The 17,062-nt window shown below is 40.8% G+C and overlaps 1 protein-coding gene across 1 annotated transcript in view; it reads right to left on the bottom strand.

The window, feature by feature from the left end:
- Positions 1-17,062, bottom strand: part of STK38 (serine/threonine kinase 38) — a 53,638-nt gene that overhangs the window by 14,471 nt on the left and 22,105 nt on the right. Inside the window, exons 6-9 of the mRNA XM_053603365.1 lie at positions 13,976-14,099; positions 10,780-10,934; positions 4,835-4,937; positions 2,683-2,744 (exon numbers count right to left, since the gene is read on the bottom strand). Coding sequence (XP_053459340.1) covers positions 2,683-2,744; positions 4,835-4,937; positions 10,780-10,934; positions 13,976-14,099 — 444 coding nt within the window. The remainder of the gene's footprint in view (positions 1-2,682; positions 2,745-4,834; positions 4,938-10,779; positions 10,935-13,975; positions 14,100-17,062) is intronic.

Raw genomic sequence — 17,062 nt, 5'->3', positions numbered from 1 at the left:
TTCTTCAGTGGAGAGTCTCAACATTCACTGCACAGTAGAATCACTAGGAGTTGGATTATTATTACATTTTTTGTTTTTAGAGACAGAGTCTCATTTTGTCACCCTCAGCAGAGCGCTGTGGCATCACAGCTCACAGCAACCCCCAGCTCTTGGGATAAGATGATTCTCTTGCCTCAGCCTCCCGAGTAGCTGGGACTACAGGCGCCCGCCACAACGTTCGGCTATTTTTTGTTGCAGTTTGGCAGGGGCTGGGTTTGAACCCGCCACCCTCGGTATATAGGGCCAACGCCCTACTCACTGAGGCACAGGCGCCACCCTGGGGGTTGGATTATATCCCTACCAAATGAATGAGAGTCTCTGTGAGTAGGACCTGGGCATTCTGGGCATACTGAAGGTCCCAAAGTGATCTCGTTGTACAGCCACGGTTAAGAACTACTGCTGTATGGAGAGACATAATAGAAGCATCTGACCAATTTGTTTCCGACATTCCCTAACCCTCAAGAAGTTAAGTGAACGTTTTTTCAATCACATACAGAATTTAGAAGTTAAAAGATCTTCTCAGGAAAGGAGATTGTTATGACTAATTGTACTAAACTGAAGTATCCCCATGTTAATGTCAGAAAAAGACATAGACGATTCATTTCAGTTACTGCAGCTCCAAAGATGTTTAAGGTAAATTAAACATCTTTGGTTTGTTAAACCTGGCCTCTCCCAGGTTTAACATAAAAATCACAATCTCAAAGTTGATGGGGCTCAAATAAATCAAAACAAATGCAAGTCTTTCCTTTGATTCTTTCCTAAACATGCCATAGGCTTCCATTTTCACATACGACTGAAATCTACTTATTAGCAGTTATTAGTAACCTACTAAGTGACCTAATAAGTAAGTTCTTAAAGGTATTACAGAGAACTTTAAATCAGCATTTAACTAAGAAGTCTGATTGAAACAGTATATGGCAAACCCACCAAGTTACTATTATATATGGAGACCAACGCAAGTACTATAATTTCTATACGATCCATGTGCATGGTCATCATTCCAAGTTAGTAACGTTTCCCGTTGCTTATACTCTTGCTTTCTGATGACCAAATGTTAGTTTGGCTTTATTGTCATCAATTTATCTGCTATGGGTTTCTAACAAAGCCCAAGGATGTAGTGCTATACATTTCTATTATGAGGCCAATAATTTTGCAATAATTAGACTCTGGGACATGTGCATTTTATTCAAATGGGAACAAATTTATCAGCTATTGGTAAGAATAAATTTTGCCTGGACAGCAATATTTCACTGGTGAAGTTGTACTGTTAAAATAACTTCCAACACACTATCAAGGTACTTAATGCAGTAATTTTTTTTTTTTGTAGAGACAGAGTCTCACCGTACTGCCTCAGGTAGAGTGCCGTGGCATCACACGGTTCACAGCAACCTCTAACTCTTGGGCTTACGCAATTTTCTTGCCCGGCTATTTTTTTGTTGCAGTTTGGCCGGGGCTGGGTTTGAACCCACCACCCTTGGCATATGAGGCCAGCGCCCTACTCACTGAGCCACAGGCGCCGCCCTGTAATTTCTTATTTTTAAGCTTGTGGGGCATAATTTTATATGGGTATATACTAAAATGCTTATAAAGTAATAAGCATTTCATTTACATTTCTCTCCAATTTTTATTAACAAGTTCTTTTTTGCACGACAAAGAAAAGGTGGGGCAAATAAATTGAGAAGTTTTAATGTGCCTAAGTGGATCAACCAATACCTAAAAGTGCTAGGTAGGTATTTGTACTTACTTATTTTTATTCTTTAGACTAGTCAAGCACAGTGGTGAAAGAATAGAAAGGAAAAGAACAGAATAAGGAGTTCAGTCTGAAAGTGGGAGCATTCAACTGAGATAACTCACTACCTATGGATCAACCCTTAGTTTCATTTTATGAGATCTCCAGTCTGGGTGCAATGGCTCACACCTACAATCCTAGTACTCTGGGAGGCCGAGGCAGGTAGATTGCTTGAGCTCAGAGTTCAAGACCAGTCTAAGCAAGAGTGAGACCCCCATTTTTACTAAAAAAAAAAAAAAAAAAAAAAAAAGCTGGGCATTATGGGTACTGTAGTCCTCACTACTTAGGAGACTGAGACAAGAGGATCACTTGGGCCCAGGAATCTGAGGTTGCTGCAAGCTATGACGCCACAGCACTCAACCCCATGGTGACAGAATAAGACTCTATCTCAAAAAAAAAAAAAAAGAGAGAGTGATCTCCAGTTTAAATATAATAACTTTTCCATAAAAATCATAAAAATAGGCAAAAGGTAGAACAGGAAGGAAAGGTATTGTTATCAACCTAAAAGGTCATAATGATGTCATCTATTAAAAATGTCACAAAGAAAACAAATTATCTACCCTCCTTCACAAGGTTCCTTTTGGTGTTACCAACATGACAGTACTCCTTTAAGGTAATCTTAAAAGCAAGGTATACGGGGTGGTGCCTGTGGCTCAAGGAGTAGGGCGCTGGTCCCATATGCCAGAGGTGGCGGGTTCAAACCCAGCCCCGGCCAAAAAAAATAAAAAATAAAAGGAAATTTAAAAAAAAAAAAAGCAAGGTATACGTTACAAATATTTATTAAATTAAAACTTATTTTTTCAACTGATTCACACTTCGTTTGTAGTATTTCAGAGGCCACAAATATTACTTACCAGTTGACGTCTATTTCTTTTCCAGGTTTCTGCTTTCCTTTTGGAATTCATGTTCTGGAAAGCTGGAAGTAGAGAAAATAAGTTTTTTTTGTTTGTTTGTTTGAGACAGTCTCAAGCTGTTGTACTCGTGCCACCTGTAAGAAAGACTCGGACCCCACTTCAGGTATAAATCAGATGGTGATTTATTACACCTGTGCAGGTGGGCTGCCGCAACAAAGGGCAAACGGCCCCAAAGTGAGGAGCAGGTTGACTTTTATACCGTTTTTGTGCTGTGTTGGCTGGCAAGCACAGAAGCAGGACGTGGCGGTTGGTTAGCTCAGGGGTAGCTCGGGGCAGGGTTACAGTCAGGGGGGCTGGTTGGCTCCAGGGGTTGCATCGTGGCACCTGGCATGAAGACAAACTTGGCTTGGGAAATTTTGCTTGAGTAAGCTTTCCACCATTATTTAGCCATTGCTAGGGGGTTGGGTAAGTTCTACCATTGTTTTACCTGTGGCTAGAAGTTTTGGGGAACTCAGGGAACTTCCTTGTCCTGAAACCTGTTCTCAGAATTAACCCAAGGTGGGGTTTGAGACGTGTGGGGACTCAGGCTGAGACAGTTAGGGGCCTTTAGAGGTCCTTTGGCTGGGTACTATAAAGCTGTCGCCCTGGGTAGAGTGCTGTGGTGTCAAACCTCACAGCAACCTCCAACTTTTAGGCTCAAACGATCCTCTTGCCTCAGTTTTTCTATTTTTAGTACAGATGGGGGTCTTGCTTTTTGCTCAGGCTGGTCTTGAACTCCTGAGCTCAAGCAATCCAGCCACCTCAGCTTCCCAGAGAGCTAGGATTGCAGGTGTGAGCCACTGCACCTGGCCAGAAAATAAGTTTTAATCAAAGTTCATATATGAAACCCGCACATTGTACCCCTTGATTGCACTAATGTACACAGCTATGATTTAACAATAAAAATAAATAAATTAAAAAAAATGTAATAAAGAGAGAAACTTTAGAAGTTATTAAAAAAGAAAAAAAAAAAGAAGAAGGCGGCGCCTGTGGCTCAGTGAGTAGGGCGCTGGCCCCATATGCCGAGGGTGGCGGGTTCAAACCCAGCCCCGGCCAAACTGCAACAAAAAAATAGCCGGGTGCTATGGCGGGCACCTGTAGTCCCAGCTACTCGGGAGGCTGAGGCAAGAGAATCGCTTAAGCCCAGGAGCTGGAGGTTGCTGTGAGCTGTGTGATGCCACGGCACTCTACCAAGGGCCATAAAGTGAGACTCTGTCTCTACAAAAAAAATAAAATAAAATAAGTGGAAACCACTGTTCTCAATATGATGAAGTGAAGTTCTTCAGAAGAAAAAAAAAAGTTCAGACAGGAATTTTTACTACTTTGGTAAGCTCTGGATCAAGTCACATGGAAATTTAAAGTCTTGCTTTTCTATTCTACATCAAACACTCTGGGTTACACATTTCCCAGCATAGGAAGCCCAAATCAGAGGGTCTAATAATTATCTTAAAGACTCACGGAGTGAGAGTTGAAAATAGCACTTCCATGTGGATCAGGTGGCCAGAGAGAACATAAACAGGCCTTAATCAGAATTACAGGGAATTCAGTCTCAATTAGAACCAACAGTCCTGAAGGGGACCTAAAACAATCACAATTTCTCAAAATTACTTTCAATTTTCCATGAGTAGAAACTGTTATGTTCTCAGGGACTTCTGAACTTATAATACATTATTTGACATAAGATTTTCTAGGATGAAACATAATTTTACTACACAGTTGTTAATAATTTGATAGTTCTCAAGTAGAACTAAACTCATAAACTTTTTTCTCTACCAGGAGTGAAGTTGCACCTAGGATAAATCTAGTGTGGAGCTGTTTCCAGAACTTTCTTCTACTATCTTCGCTTACCTGCTTGATATTCATCCCTAGTAACGTTTTCAGCAGAGCTCTTAAAGAAAGCTTCTTTCATTATCTGCCTTTTACACATTTCACAGCACATTTCTTGCCTCACCAGACAACACAAATCAGAGGCAAACCTAGGACGGTACTTTCATTCTCCAAAAACTCATGCTGAGAATCTCCTACCTATCCTGCATAATTTGGTTGTCAGGGAAACAGCTCCTCCAGGGCCTAGTTAAGAAACAAAAAGGCTAATATCGTTGTTATCACTTACTGAAGTCACTGGGGAGGCTGTGGTTCAGATTTCTATAAAATTCTGTCCTGTGTGCTTTTTTCAGTCCTGTGCAAAGGCCAAAGTCAGAAAGCTTCACATGGCCCTGTGGGGAAGGAGAAACAAGGTGATGGACGGGTAGATAAACATTCTTGGCTATAGAATAGAACATCATTCTCTACAACTTCCAGAATCCTTTACATTCCTACAAAGTATGCTGGGGTTTTTTCCCCTTACTATAGGAAAAAACACATAATAGCAAATAATTTTTTTTTCTTTTTTTGAGACAGTCTCACTTTGTCGTCCTCAGTAGAGTGCTGTGATGTCACAGCTCACAGCAACCTCTCACTCTTGGGTTTAAGTGATTCTCTTGCCTCAGCCTCCCAAATAGCTGGGACTACAGGCGCCTGCCTACCCGCCATGTCTGCCCGGCTATTTTTTTCTTTTTTTTGGTTACAGTTGTCATTGTTGCCAGCCTCGGTGTATATAGCTAGTGCCCTACTCACTCAGCTACGGGCACCAAGCCAATAGCAAATAATTTTTAAAAGATGGCAGTGCCCATAGCTCAGTGGGTAGGCTCAGTGGATAGGGTACCTGTCACATACACTGGGACTGGCGGGTTCAAACCTATCTTGGGCCTGCTAAACAATGACAACTGCCAACAACAACAACAAAAACAGCTGAGTACTGTGGCAGGTGCCTGTAATCCCACCTACTTGGGAGGCTGAAGCAAGAGAATCACTTAAGCCCAAGAGTTTGAGGTTGCTGTGAGCTTTGACGCCACAGCACTCTACCCAGGGTGACAACTTAAGACTCTGTCTCAAAAAAAAAAAAAATCTATATAATAGTCAACTGACTTGGTATATTATTGTTCACCTAATCATTCCCCTAATATTGGATGCTTTTTCTATTTTCAATTTTTTGCTATCATGTAACGTGGATCATAAGTACCCTCTGACAAAGACGGTCTGTGTTCCTGGCTCTAACTGAGCATGATACAGAAGACAACCTTAATCAAAGGTTGTTAAACACGGAGTGAATGAAAATCTTTGTTCATATAGCTTTTTCTTCTCTAAAATTATTTCATGGGGATAAATTCCAAGAGGAAATTATTTCAAAGACAAAAGGAAAAAACATTATTAACGCAGTTCTTGATAAATATTGCCATACCATATTTCAATCATAAGCCTCTGATTTTATATAATTCTCATAAAGAAAAATACACTTATGAGGGCAGCACTCATAGCTCACTGGGTAACTAGAGGGTTCGAACCCAGCCCGGGCCAGCTAGAACAACAATGACAACCGTAACAACACAAAAAATACTGGGCGTTGTGGCAGACACCTATAGTCTCAGCTTCTTAGGGGGCTGAGGCAAGAGAATCGCTTAAGCCCAAGAGTTAGAGGTTGCTGTGAGCTGTGATGCCACAGCACTCTACCCAGAGTGACAGCTTGAGACTCTGTCTCAAAGAAAAATACACTTAAGAGCCAGCACCATGATGAGTGCTTTAATTCATGTTGTTTCAGTTATAACTCTTATTTACTTTTTTTTTATTTTTTGAGTCAGAGTGTTACTATGTTGCCCTCATAGAGTGCCATGCTTGGTGTCACAGCTCACAGCAACCTCTAACTCCTGGGCTTAAGTGATTCTCTTGCCTCAGCCTCCGGAGTAGCTGGGACTACAGGCGTCTGCCACAGTGCCCAGCTATTTTTTGTTGTTGTTGTTGCAGTTGTCATTGTTGTTTAGCAGGCCCAAGCTGGTTAGAACCCTCCAGCCTCATTGTACGTGGCTGGTGCCCCAACCATTGAACTACAGGTGCCAAGCCCATTTATAACTCTTAAGCCATGCGTCACAGACTTAAGAGTCACTGATTGGATTGCTGGTGAAATGGCAGAGTCAAAGCCAGAAATCAGCCTATGTTCTCTCTCCCTAGACCAGAATTATTTTACCTCTCCAAAGCCCCTTATCTTATCTGCAAAATGTGGATAAAGATATCTTTCTGACAGGAATGAGAACTAAAGCATGTGAGACTCCTAACATAGTGCCTGTCATGTAAATAGCCCTAAGAAAGAAGGAGATATTCTCAGGGTGGTGAAATTTTAAGTAGATAAAGAGGTGTAATCAAAAATAGAAGAGGGAATCCTAATGCTCAGGAATCTACTTTGGTCAAGGTCACACAATCAGAAGTATTTTGGCCAAAGTCTGGGTCCCAGTGACTTCAATGTTTGTGATCTTCCCATGATACCATCTTCTTTCAGGACATCCTTAGGTTTTCACATATAAACTTCCCAGGGTACAAGGCTACAGAAGCCCTTCTCAGATGGGTCAGGTTTTATTATGCTTTCTTTTAACAGAAATCCCATTAGGTTTGGGTATATCTATTCTGAGTAAATAGCAGAAACTCAAAACTTCTACTTCACTACTACAGTCTATGTAGCTGAACAAAGAAATTAACTTGCTTACAAGAACTTTTTTTTTTTGAGACAGAGTTTCAAGCTGTCACCCTGGGTAGAGTGCCGTGGCGTCACAGCTTATAGCAACCTCCAACTCGGGCTCAAGCGATCCTCTTGCCTCAGTTTTTCTATTTTTAGTAGAGATAGGGTCTCGCTTTTGCTCAAGCTGGTCTAGTTCAAGCAATCCACCTGCTTTGGCCTCCCAGGGTGCTAGGATTACCGACATGAGCCACCACACCCAGCCTTTACGAGAACATTTTACAGATGTGAGCTAGCATAGTAAGGAGGTGAAACCTGTACTTAACAGGTCTCCCACTCCTCTGCAACTAGACTGAGACTCCAAGTGCTTTGCCTTTAATATATTTGCTGGACCTGAATGTAGACTATAGGGGGACAACTAAGTCAGGATATCTGAACCCCAAACCACAAAAGGTAGGGTCAATGCTTTATTTAAAACACATCTGAACTTAATGACATAGGAAAATACCTTGTACAGCACTAATGTTTTAATATTTAAGCAGAATACCATGCTATTTACTTGTAGAATGCTAAATTTATAGAAACTATTGACACAAACCAAGAAGCATCAAAGCTATTATAACAAAATAGTGGTTATTTTTCAGTGATGAGATTACTGATGAGATTAGGCAATTTTTCTCCTTTATAACTGTATTGTGCATATGCATATGCATTCTTCTTTCCCCGTAGTCTTCCCAGTCTCTGGGAACCACTATTCTACCCTCTACTTCTGTGCATTATTCTTATAATGAAGAAAAAAGCTATTAATCAGAAGAAATTATCTGATTAAGTCTTATCTCTTAAAATAGAAAGATAAAGGTTTTCCAAGACGGACAAGAACACTTCAGGTTTTTCAAAGACAGCAAGAAAGTTATCAGAAGATAGCAAGGAATAAAAATATCCTAGGAAATAAATTTACTTTTCTCCTTAAAAGAAAAATTCAGTCAATGCAACAATTCTGCAAACTAGAACATGATATTCTAAAATTTCAGAGCTGAAAGGGACTTTAGAGGTTCTTTAGATCAACACATTCACTTTATAGATAAGAACAGTGAAGTCCAGAGGGTAAAGAAATTTGCCAAGTCTTATCCGGAAATTTAGTCAGCAACACAGGAGATTCTCTTCCATAATAATTTGCTGTAATGTAGGAACTAAGTAATTGAGGTTATCTGCATGTCTAAAGATAAATATAAACAGATTATTATAGAGACTGAGCAGAATTCATCTTTAAGCACAGGGCATATGATTTAGAACCTGGACTTTGTGACAGGTTTTTGTTGTGAGTTGTTTCTGCCTTACTTCCCAGTTCTTAGCTGGGTTCCTCATTAACTGATGAGACTGCCCAACAGAGGAATTCTGGACAGATGATACATTAATAGTTTAGATAATTACATGGTAAGAAAAGATGAATATCATTGGCTTTATCACAAGTAACCCTTTAAGTCAGTTTTGCTTTTTTTCTTTTCCTAATAATGTTTTTGAGGCCAGGTGTGGTGGCTCACTCCTATAATCCCAGCACTTTGGGAGGCCGAGGAGGGCGGATCACCTGAGCTCAAGAGTTTGAGACCAGCTTGAGCCAGAGCAAGACCTCATCTCTAAAAATAGCCAGGTGTTGTGGTGGGCACCTGTAGTCCCAGCTACTTGGGAGGCTGAGGCAAGAGAATTGCTTGAGCCCAAGAGTTAAAGGTCACTGTGAGCTAAGACGCCAGGACACTCTACCAGGGGCAACAAAGTGAGACTCTGTCTCTAAAATAAAAATAAAGATGGTGCCTATGGCACAGTGGGTAGGGCGCTGGCCCCATATGGTGGTGGGTTCAAACCTGGCCCCGGCCAAACTGCAACAAAAAAATAGCCAGGTGTTGTGGCGGGTGCCTATAGTCCCAGCTACTCAGGAGGCTGAGACAAGAGAATTGCCTAAGCCCAGGAGTTGGAAGTTGCTGTGAGCTGTGACGCCACAGCACTCTACTGAGGGCCATAAAGTGAGACTCTGTCTCTACAAAAAGAGAAAAAAATTAAAAAATAAAAAATAAATAAATAAATAAAAAATAAAATAAAAAATTATGCTTTTAAGGCTCAGTGCCTGTAGCACAGTGGTTACAGTGCCAGCCACATACACTGAGGGTGGTGGGTTCAAACCCAGCCTGGGGCAACTAAACAACAATGACAACAACAACAAAAAATAGCCAGGTGTTGTGGCAGGCACCTCTAGTCCCAGCTACTTGGGAGGCTGAGGCAAGAGAATCACTTAAGCCCAAGAGTTTGACGTTGCTGTGAGCTGTAATGCCACGGCACTCTACCAAGGATGACATAGTGAGGCTCTGTGTCAAAAACAAAACAAAAAAAACATTATGCTTTTGAGACAGAGTCTTATTCTTTTACCCAGGATATAGTGCCGTGGAATCAGCCTAGATCACAGCAACCTCAAATTCCCAGATTCAAGTGATCCTCCTGCCTCAGCCTTCCAAGTAGCTGGGACTACAGGCACCCGCCACAACACCAGCCTATTGTAATTTTTAGTAGAGGCAGGGTCTCACTCTTGCTCAGGCTGGTCTCAAACTTCTGCACTTAAGCAATTTTCCCACCTCAGCCTTCGAGAGTACTAAGATTACAGGCATGAACTACCACACTGGGCTTGATTTTTCCCTTGATCATTTTTAAGAATGTGCTTTAATTTTAAGAGGTATGTTCAATGGGGTGGTGCCTGAGGCTCAGCGGGTAGGGCACAGGCCCCATATGCTGAGGGTGGCGGGTTCAAACTCGGCCCCAGCCAAACTGCAACAAAAAAATACCTGGGTGTTGTGGTGGGCGCCTATACTCCCAGCTACTCGGGAGGCTAAGGCAAGAGACTCGCCTAAGCCCAGGAGTTGCTTTGCTGTGAGCTGTGACGCCATAGCACTCTACTGAGGGCGATAAAGTGAGACTCTGTCTCTAAAAAAAAATAAATAAATAAAAAATAAAGAATTTGGATTTTGGTTCTAAAAAAAAAAAAAGTATGTTCAACGGAATTATAGAATCATAAGCCTTTAAGAGAAAGGAAGTAATAGCAAACTTACCTATAAAAAAAAGAGAGAGAATGGGCGGCGCCTGTGGCTCAGTCAGTAAGGCGCCAACCCCATATACCGAGGGTGGCGGGTTCAAACCCAGCCCCGGCTGAACTGCAACCAAAAAAAAAAAAAAAAAATAGCTGGGCGTTGTGGCGGGCGCCTGTAGTCCCAGCTACTCGGGAGGCTGAGGCAAGAGAATCGCTTAAGCCCAGGAGTTGGAGGTTGCTGTGAGCTGTGTGATGCCATGGCACTCTACCGAGGGCCACAAAGTGAGACTCTGTCTCTACAAAAAAAAAAAAAAAAAAGAGAGAGAAAAACATACAAGGCAGATCACAGTTCCTCTACTGTGATTACAAGTAGCACAGGTGCTAAAGCAGAGGCTATTCAGGTAAGTAAATGTGAACCATTAATGCTGCTACCCCTCATAGATACCTTGCTGTCCAGGAGAAGGTTATCCGGTTTGATGTCTCTGTGGATGAATCCAAGTTGGTGAATGGAGTCTATGGCTAATACTGTTTCTGCTATATAAAACTGAGTTTCTTCTTCTGTCAGAGTGTCCTTTTTCATCAACAAGGTCATCATGTCCCCTGGAAACAAGAATATACAAAGCTGCCACACACCAAAACAACATATGAGTAAGTACCAGTTTTCGGACAAATCTTCCCTATCTGCCAACATAAGGCAGCTAAACAGACCTCTGCTGTGTTCCAGAGATTGACCCACATTGGCAATATGGGGGAAATGGTAAGCAGTAGTTTTTCAATACTTAAAAGATAAAAATCACAGCCACAGAAAGCAAAGCATTTTCATACCTAAGCTCTCTATATTGATCACTAAGCTGTGATTTCTATTTCACTTTTGAGAGAAAAAAGAAATTTCTCCCATACTTAAGTATACTTACTTAGGACAATTTCTTGGACTGGGGGGAAAAAGCTACTTTACAAAAGTATATACAAGCTTCTTCTTTTTTTTTTTTTTTTTTGTAGAGACAGAGTCTCATTGTACCGCCCTTGGGTAGAGTGCCATGGCGTCACACAGCTCACAGCAACCTCTAACTCTTGGGCTTACGCGATTCTCTTGCCTCAGTCTCCCGAGCAGCTGGTACTACAGGCGCCCACCACAACACCCGGCTATTTTTTTTTTTGTTGCAGTTTGGCCAGGGCTGGGTTTGAACCCGCCACCCTCAGCATATGGGGCCGGCACCCTACTCACTGAGCCACAGGCACCACCCTATACAAGCTTCTTTATATCTAGAACCAAAAGATACTTTCACATAGATTATACTGCCACTGTTAGGGAGGGTAAGATGACAGATAAAAACGTAAACATTTGGGGAGACTAAAAACAAGGGGTCCAGCTTCTACTCACAAAACACTGGAACATAGACAAATAAAAAGGTGGGACTTAGGTAACAAAGCATTAGTTAACAAAAGATAAAAATGAACCAAAAATGTACTATATACTGGAATGTATAAATAACTGCTTCCCAGAAGTGTTCACTGAACACCTCTCAAGATCACTGCTTTTTTTTCAAGTATTTTATTATAGGTATTTAAATATATACCAGTACCTTTTACATAATTCTTTTTTTTTTTTTTCCTTTTTTTTTTTAGAGACAGAGTCTCACTTTATGGCCCTTGGTAGAGTGCCGTGGCATCACACAGCTCACAGCAACCTCCAGCTCCTGGGCTTAAGCGATTCTCTTGCCTCAGCCTCCCGAGTAGCTGGGACTACAGGTGCCCGCCATAGCACCCAGCTATTTTTTTGTTGCAGTTTGGCCGGGGCTGGGTTTGAACCCGCCACCCGCGGCATATGGGGCCGGCGCCATATGTCTCTACTCACTGAGCCACAGGCGCCACCTACATAATTCTTAAAACATATCAGTTTTTGGTAGTTGAAAGGTAACCTCTTTAGTTTTTTTTTTTATTAAATCATAGCTGTGTACTTTAATGCAGTCATGGGGTACAATGGGCTGGTTTTATATAGAATTTGAAATATTTTCATCAAACTGGTTAACATAGCCTTCATGGTTCTTTAGTTTTCCACAAAGCCAAAATTTAATTATTTCTGCTTACTAACAGCAACATAAAATGGTAGAAGAAGAGTCATATCCTAACTCAACAGTTAGAAAGCAAAGAAAATATGTATAAGAGAAATAGGAAAGATTCAGTTTAGATCTCATATAAACCACTTAAGTTAGAAAATTTTATTTTTTGTGGCCGGGTGTGGTAGCTCATGCCTGTAATCCTAGCACTCTGGGATTCCGAGGCAGGTGGATAGCTTGAGCTCATGGGTTCAAGACCAGCCCGAGCAACAAGTGAGACCCAGCTTCTACTAAAAACAGAAAAACTGAGGCAAGAAGATCACTTGAGCCCAAGAGTTGGAGGTTGTTGTGAGCTATGATACCACAGCACTCTACCCAGGGCAACAGCTTGAGACTGTCCAAAAAAAAAAAAAACAACTTTATTTTTTGTATTTTTAGAGAAAAGTAGTATTTCTTCCTTAGGTAAAAATTAAACCATTTATTAAATACTTTTTTTTGGACTAAGACTTGAAAAATGTGAGTTCCTAATCACTCCTGACAGCCATTCAATCTGGAGGCACATCCAGGAAAATGGGGTAGTGCACTCAGGCCAACTCTAAGGTAGCTGTGTGGTTTTAGTGCCATGGCCAGGAGAGTAGCCAATGGCCTCACCTGTGCAAGCTTGCCCTGATGATCAAAGAGCTCAGGCCAGATGGTCTATGGCTCTGCAGCCAGCTCCACCGAGTGCAAAGGGCAGGGTCCAGGAGACACGAGAAGCTATGGAAGATGGTGCAGGTAAGGCTTGAGGAGCTGGTGACCAAGCTGGTTTTTACTCCTATATAAGAACTAGCATCTAAATGTTAAAAAAGTTTCTTTTCTAATCTTAAACAATGATTAGTGAAAAGTATTGATGACCCTAAAAGTTGTTACAAAAATCAAAATATGCCACAATTACATGTGCTTTGCTAAGAACTAAAAAGGAAAAAGTTTTTCCTTTTTTCCCCTCCACCAGAGTTTGCTCAGAGTTCATCTGTTCACTGGAAAACAGAAGGTGTTCCCCAACAGATGGCACATTCTGTTCTGGGTTTGCTTTGAAGCTCTCTCAGGAGATTACACATGCTCAGTTACATAAAACTTGAATCTCAGAAATGAGAAATTGATTCCGGCTACTAATACAGGTAATGAGAAATTCATTCCTTTTTAATAGAGGTTATACAAAAAGAAGAAAAAGTTGGAGCAAAGAACGTTATAGCTTCAATTTTGTCACTTGGGTAACTTATCATACATAATTCCCATTGAATTAAGTAGAACAGGCAGAAAACCCCCCCCCCCGCCAATTTATTCCTATATATTTATAAAAGAAAAAGAAAAGGTCCATCTGAAATCATGAGAATGAATGAAAAGGTTACTTTCATGGCACTAAAATTGTAGAAAGGCACCCCAGCACAAGACAGGTCACTGACCTCCTTTATATACCTAAAAAGAGATCCAGAAAGCAACTTTGTGAGCACAAGTGAAAAGTAGAAAGGAGGGTTAATTATTGATGTGAGAGAAAGAAACCACAGAACAAAAAAGAAAAATGACCTTTCATCGTCAAGTAATTACCTCCAGGCAGGAACTCCATGATTAGGTAGAGGTTTAGCTTATCCTGAAAACTATAGAACATTTTCACAACCCACAAACTGTCTGCCTCCACTAGAATGTCACGCTCCGCACGAATGTGGCCAACCTGGAGGTATATGCATTTGATTAATGACAAGCCTTGGTCTACTTTATTAGATTGTATATTTGTTTAAACAATTTAAATACTGTTTTGAGTATTTAATGGTGATGATGCAAAAGATCTCATTTCTGTTTAGGCAAACCTATAACTCAAAATTTACAACATTTTACTCGAAGGTATTTAATACAAACTTGAGTGATGAAAGGCTTTAAAAAATGGTAAAATGAATGGTTTTAATGCAAACAGCAACTTTAACATGCTATAAACTGAACCTCTGATTAAAATTACCACTCTTTTACATATAGTTTTGTTCTAATAGTTTTTTATGATTAAATAAGTCTGCAAGGTGAGACTCTCTAAACAAATTCTACACTGGGTCTCCAATGATATCTGCTATCTGCAATAACAGTGCTCTGGCTGACAATTCTAGAATGCTACGGTGACACAGGATTTAATTTACTGCTATGGACACAGCATGTGCTCTATCAATTCCTAAAGAATTGAAATGTAAGAACATGTAAAAAGGGTTAGATTCTAATTTATGACATTTCCAGTTTTCTACTTTTACTGAAACATCTAGCTAAGGAGACAAAGGTACAGGAGATCTGGGAGAACTAGCATTACTTTGTTAAAATAGTACTTTATTGTCAAGTTTACCTTATTTACTTTAAATACAAAATAATAATCAAAACATCACTTCATATTATCAAATTCCACCCCACCTCTCTTTTTCTAAGTGTCACAAGATCCAAATTGGGTTGAATTAGATATAAATTTATTAAGACCCAGTTTAATCCCTGAAGAGAGGTTTTGGTCTTAATATGTGATACAGGTCTTGAGTTTTTACAGTATGTTCTGAAGTAAAAGGTGTATGAAGGTTCACAAACCGCTTCTATTGACAGATTCAGCCCATGGCTATTGTTTTGTCTGATACAAAGCATGTTTGCTTTATCAGAATGTCTTCAGCCAGACCAGGCACTCTTCTAATATTCTTCCATTTGGACACAGATCCCATCCTGTCTTCTGTCTTACACCTAACGTACCTTAGTCTTTCATACTAAATCTTGGGGACCTAGAGGCATTTAAGTTTACATATTTCTCAGTTTCTACTAAAATTTTTCTCCTAGCCAGGTGTTGTGGCGGGCGCCTGTAGTTCCAACTACTCGGGAGGCTGAGGCAAGAGAATCACCTAAGCCCAGGAGTTGGAGGTTGTGAGCTGTGATGCCACAGCACTCTACTGAGAGCAATAAAGTGAGACTCTGTCTCTAAAAAAAAAAATAAATAAAAATAAAATTTTTCTTGGCTAAGTTTTAAATAGCTTCAACGTTACAGAAAACTTACTTTTTAAAATCTGTACTTATGGGGCGGCACCTGTGGCTCAAGGGGTAGGGTGCCGGTCCCACATGCCAGAGGTGGTGGGTTCAAACCCAGCCTGGCCAAAAAAAAAAAAAAAAACAATAAAAAAAAAAAAAAAATCTGTACTTATGGTATGGGGGTGGGAAAAAATGGACAATATGGGTGGATAAGGAATAGTGCCATGAAACCACAAAGAAGCTGAGTACAACATCTGCCTTTCCTGGACCTTAATACTAAAGCAAAGCTTTTGCAAAACAATAATGCTGCTTACTGACCAACACTGGCTGACCAGCCACTGTCATACACTAATCCTTCACTGTCTAACTCCCCTGGCTCCTGCTAAGGGCCCTACCTACTGCAGGAAGCCAAAGAAATGGGGAGACACTACAATTGGCACTTCTCACTCACCTTGGAGGACAGAATGGTAACGCCAATATTTCCTGTTTGTCAAGGGGAAAGCTACAGTAACTGTACATACATATTGCCCTTCTCTCCCAAGGCTGAAATGGCAATTAGAAACTTCAAAATCTAGCACTGGAGTCAGTTGAATATAGGATAAGAAAGGGAAGAGTCAGAGGACAATTCATACAAAAAGTTCTTTTTCCCCATTTTGTAAATATATTAATAGGTTGGAGGTACAAACTGCTATCCTGGGCACTAAAGAAAGCAGAGATAAAGCCAGTCTTTTGTTCCATTGTTAACAATATACTGGAAGGTTTTAAAACAACAGAAGGTTTTCCATTTGCAATGAAAGAAAAACATCAGGAACTAGCTAAATGCCAACGTCTTATCCTTTAAATTTTTCCAGATAGCAGAAATATCTAGCCTATGGACTAGAATATAACTTGAACTCTGTGTGTAGATTTTTTTCCCCCAAGAGTCTGACTGTGTTGCTCCAGCTAGGTGCAACAGGTCATCATAGCTCACTGCAACCTCAAACTCATGGGCTCAAGTGATCTTCCTGCCTTAGCCTTCCAAGTAGCTGGGACTATAGGCATGTGCCACATGCCCAGTTAAGTTTTCTATTTTTTTTTAAGATTTTTTGTTGTTGTTGTTGTTGCAGTTTTGGCCAGGGCTGGTTTTGAACCCGCCACCCTTGGCATATGGGGCCAGTGCCCTACTCACTGAGCCACAGGCGCCGCCTAAGTTTTCTATTTTTTATAGATGGATTCTCACTCTTGCTCAGGCTGGTCTTGACCTCCTTACCTCAAGTGTTCCTCCTGCCTTGGCATTCCAAAGTGCTGGGATTACAAGTGTGAGCCATTGTACCTCAGTGCATAGATTTAACTCCTGCTCAGTTTAGTAAAAATAACAAAAAAAAATTTTTCCTCTGGATAAGGTACCTATAAGAAGTTAGGTTCTAAATCTAAACTTCATCAGGCCTATCGAAAAATGATGGATTTGTACTGAATGGATTTCCAACTTGCATCTGGTATACACCCAATGCAAGTTTCTTCAAGAGGGCTGACCCAGGAAGAGTCTGTGGCCGGAAACTTTCTTTTTTTATTTTTGAGACAGAGTCTCAAGCTGTCGCCCTGGGTAGAGTGCTGTAGTGTCACAGCTCACAGAAACCTCAAACTCTTGGGCTCAAGTGATTCTCTTGGCTCAGCCTC

This window comes from Nycticebus coucang, chromosome 9 (assembly GCF_027406575.1).
Source record: "Nycticebus coucang isolate mNycCou1 chromosome 9, mNycCou1.pri, whole genome shotgun sequence".
NCBI lineage: Eukaryota > Metazoa > Chordata > Mammalia > Primates > Lorisidae > Nycticebus > Nycticebus coucang.
Note: the sequence above shows the minus strand (reverse complement) of the source record. Positions and strands in the feature narration are given on the sequence as shown.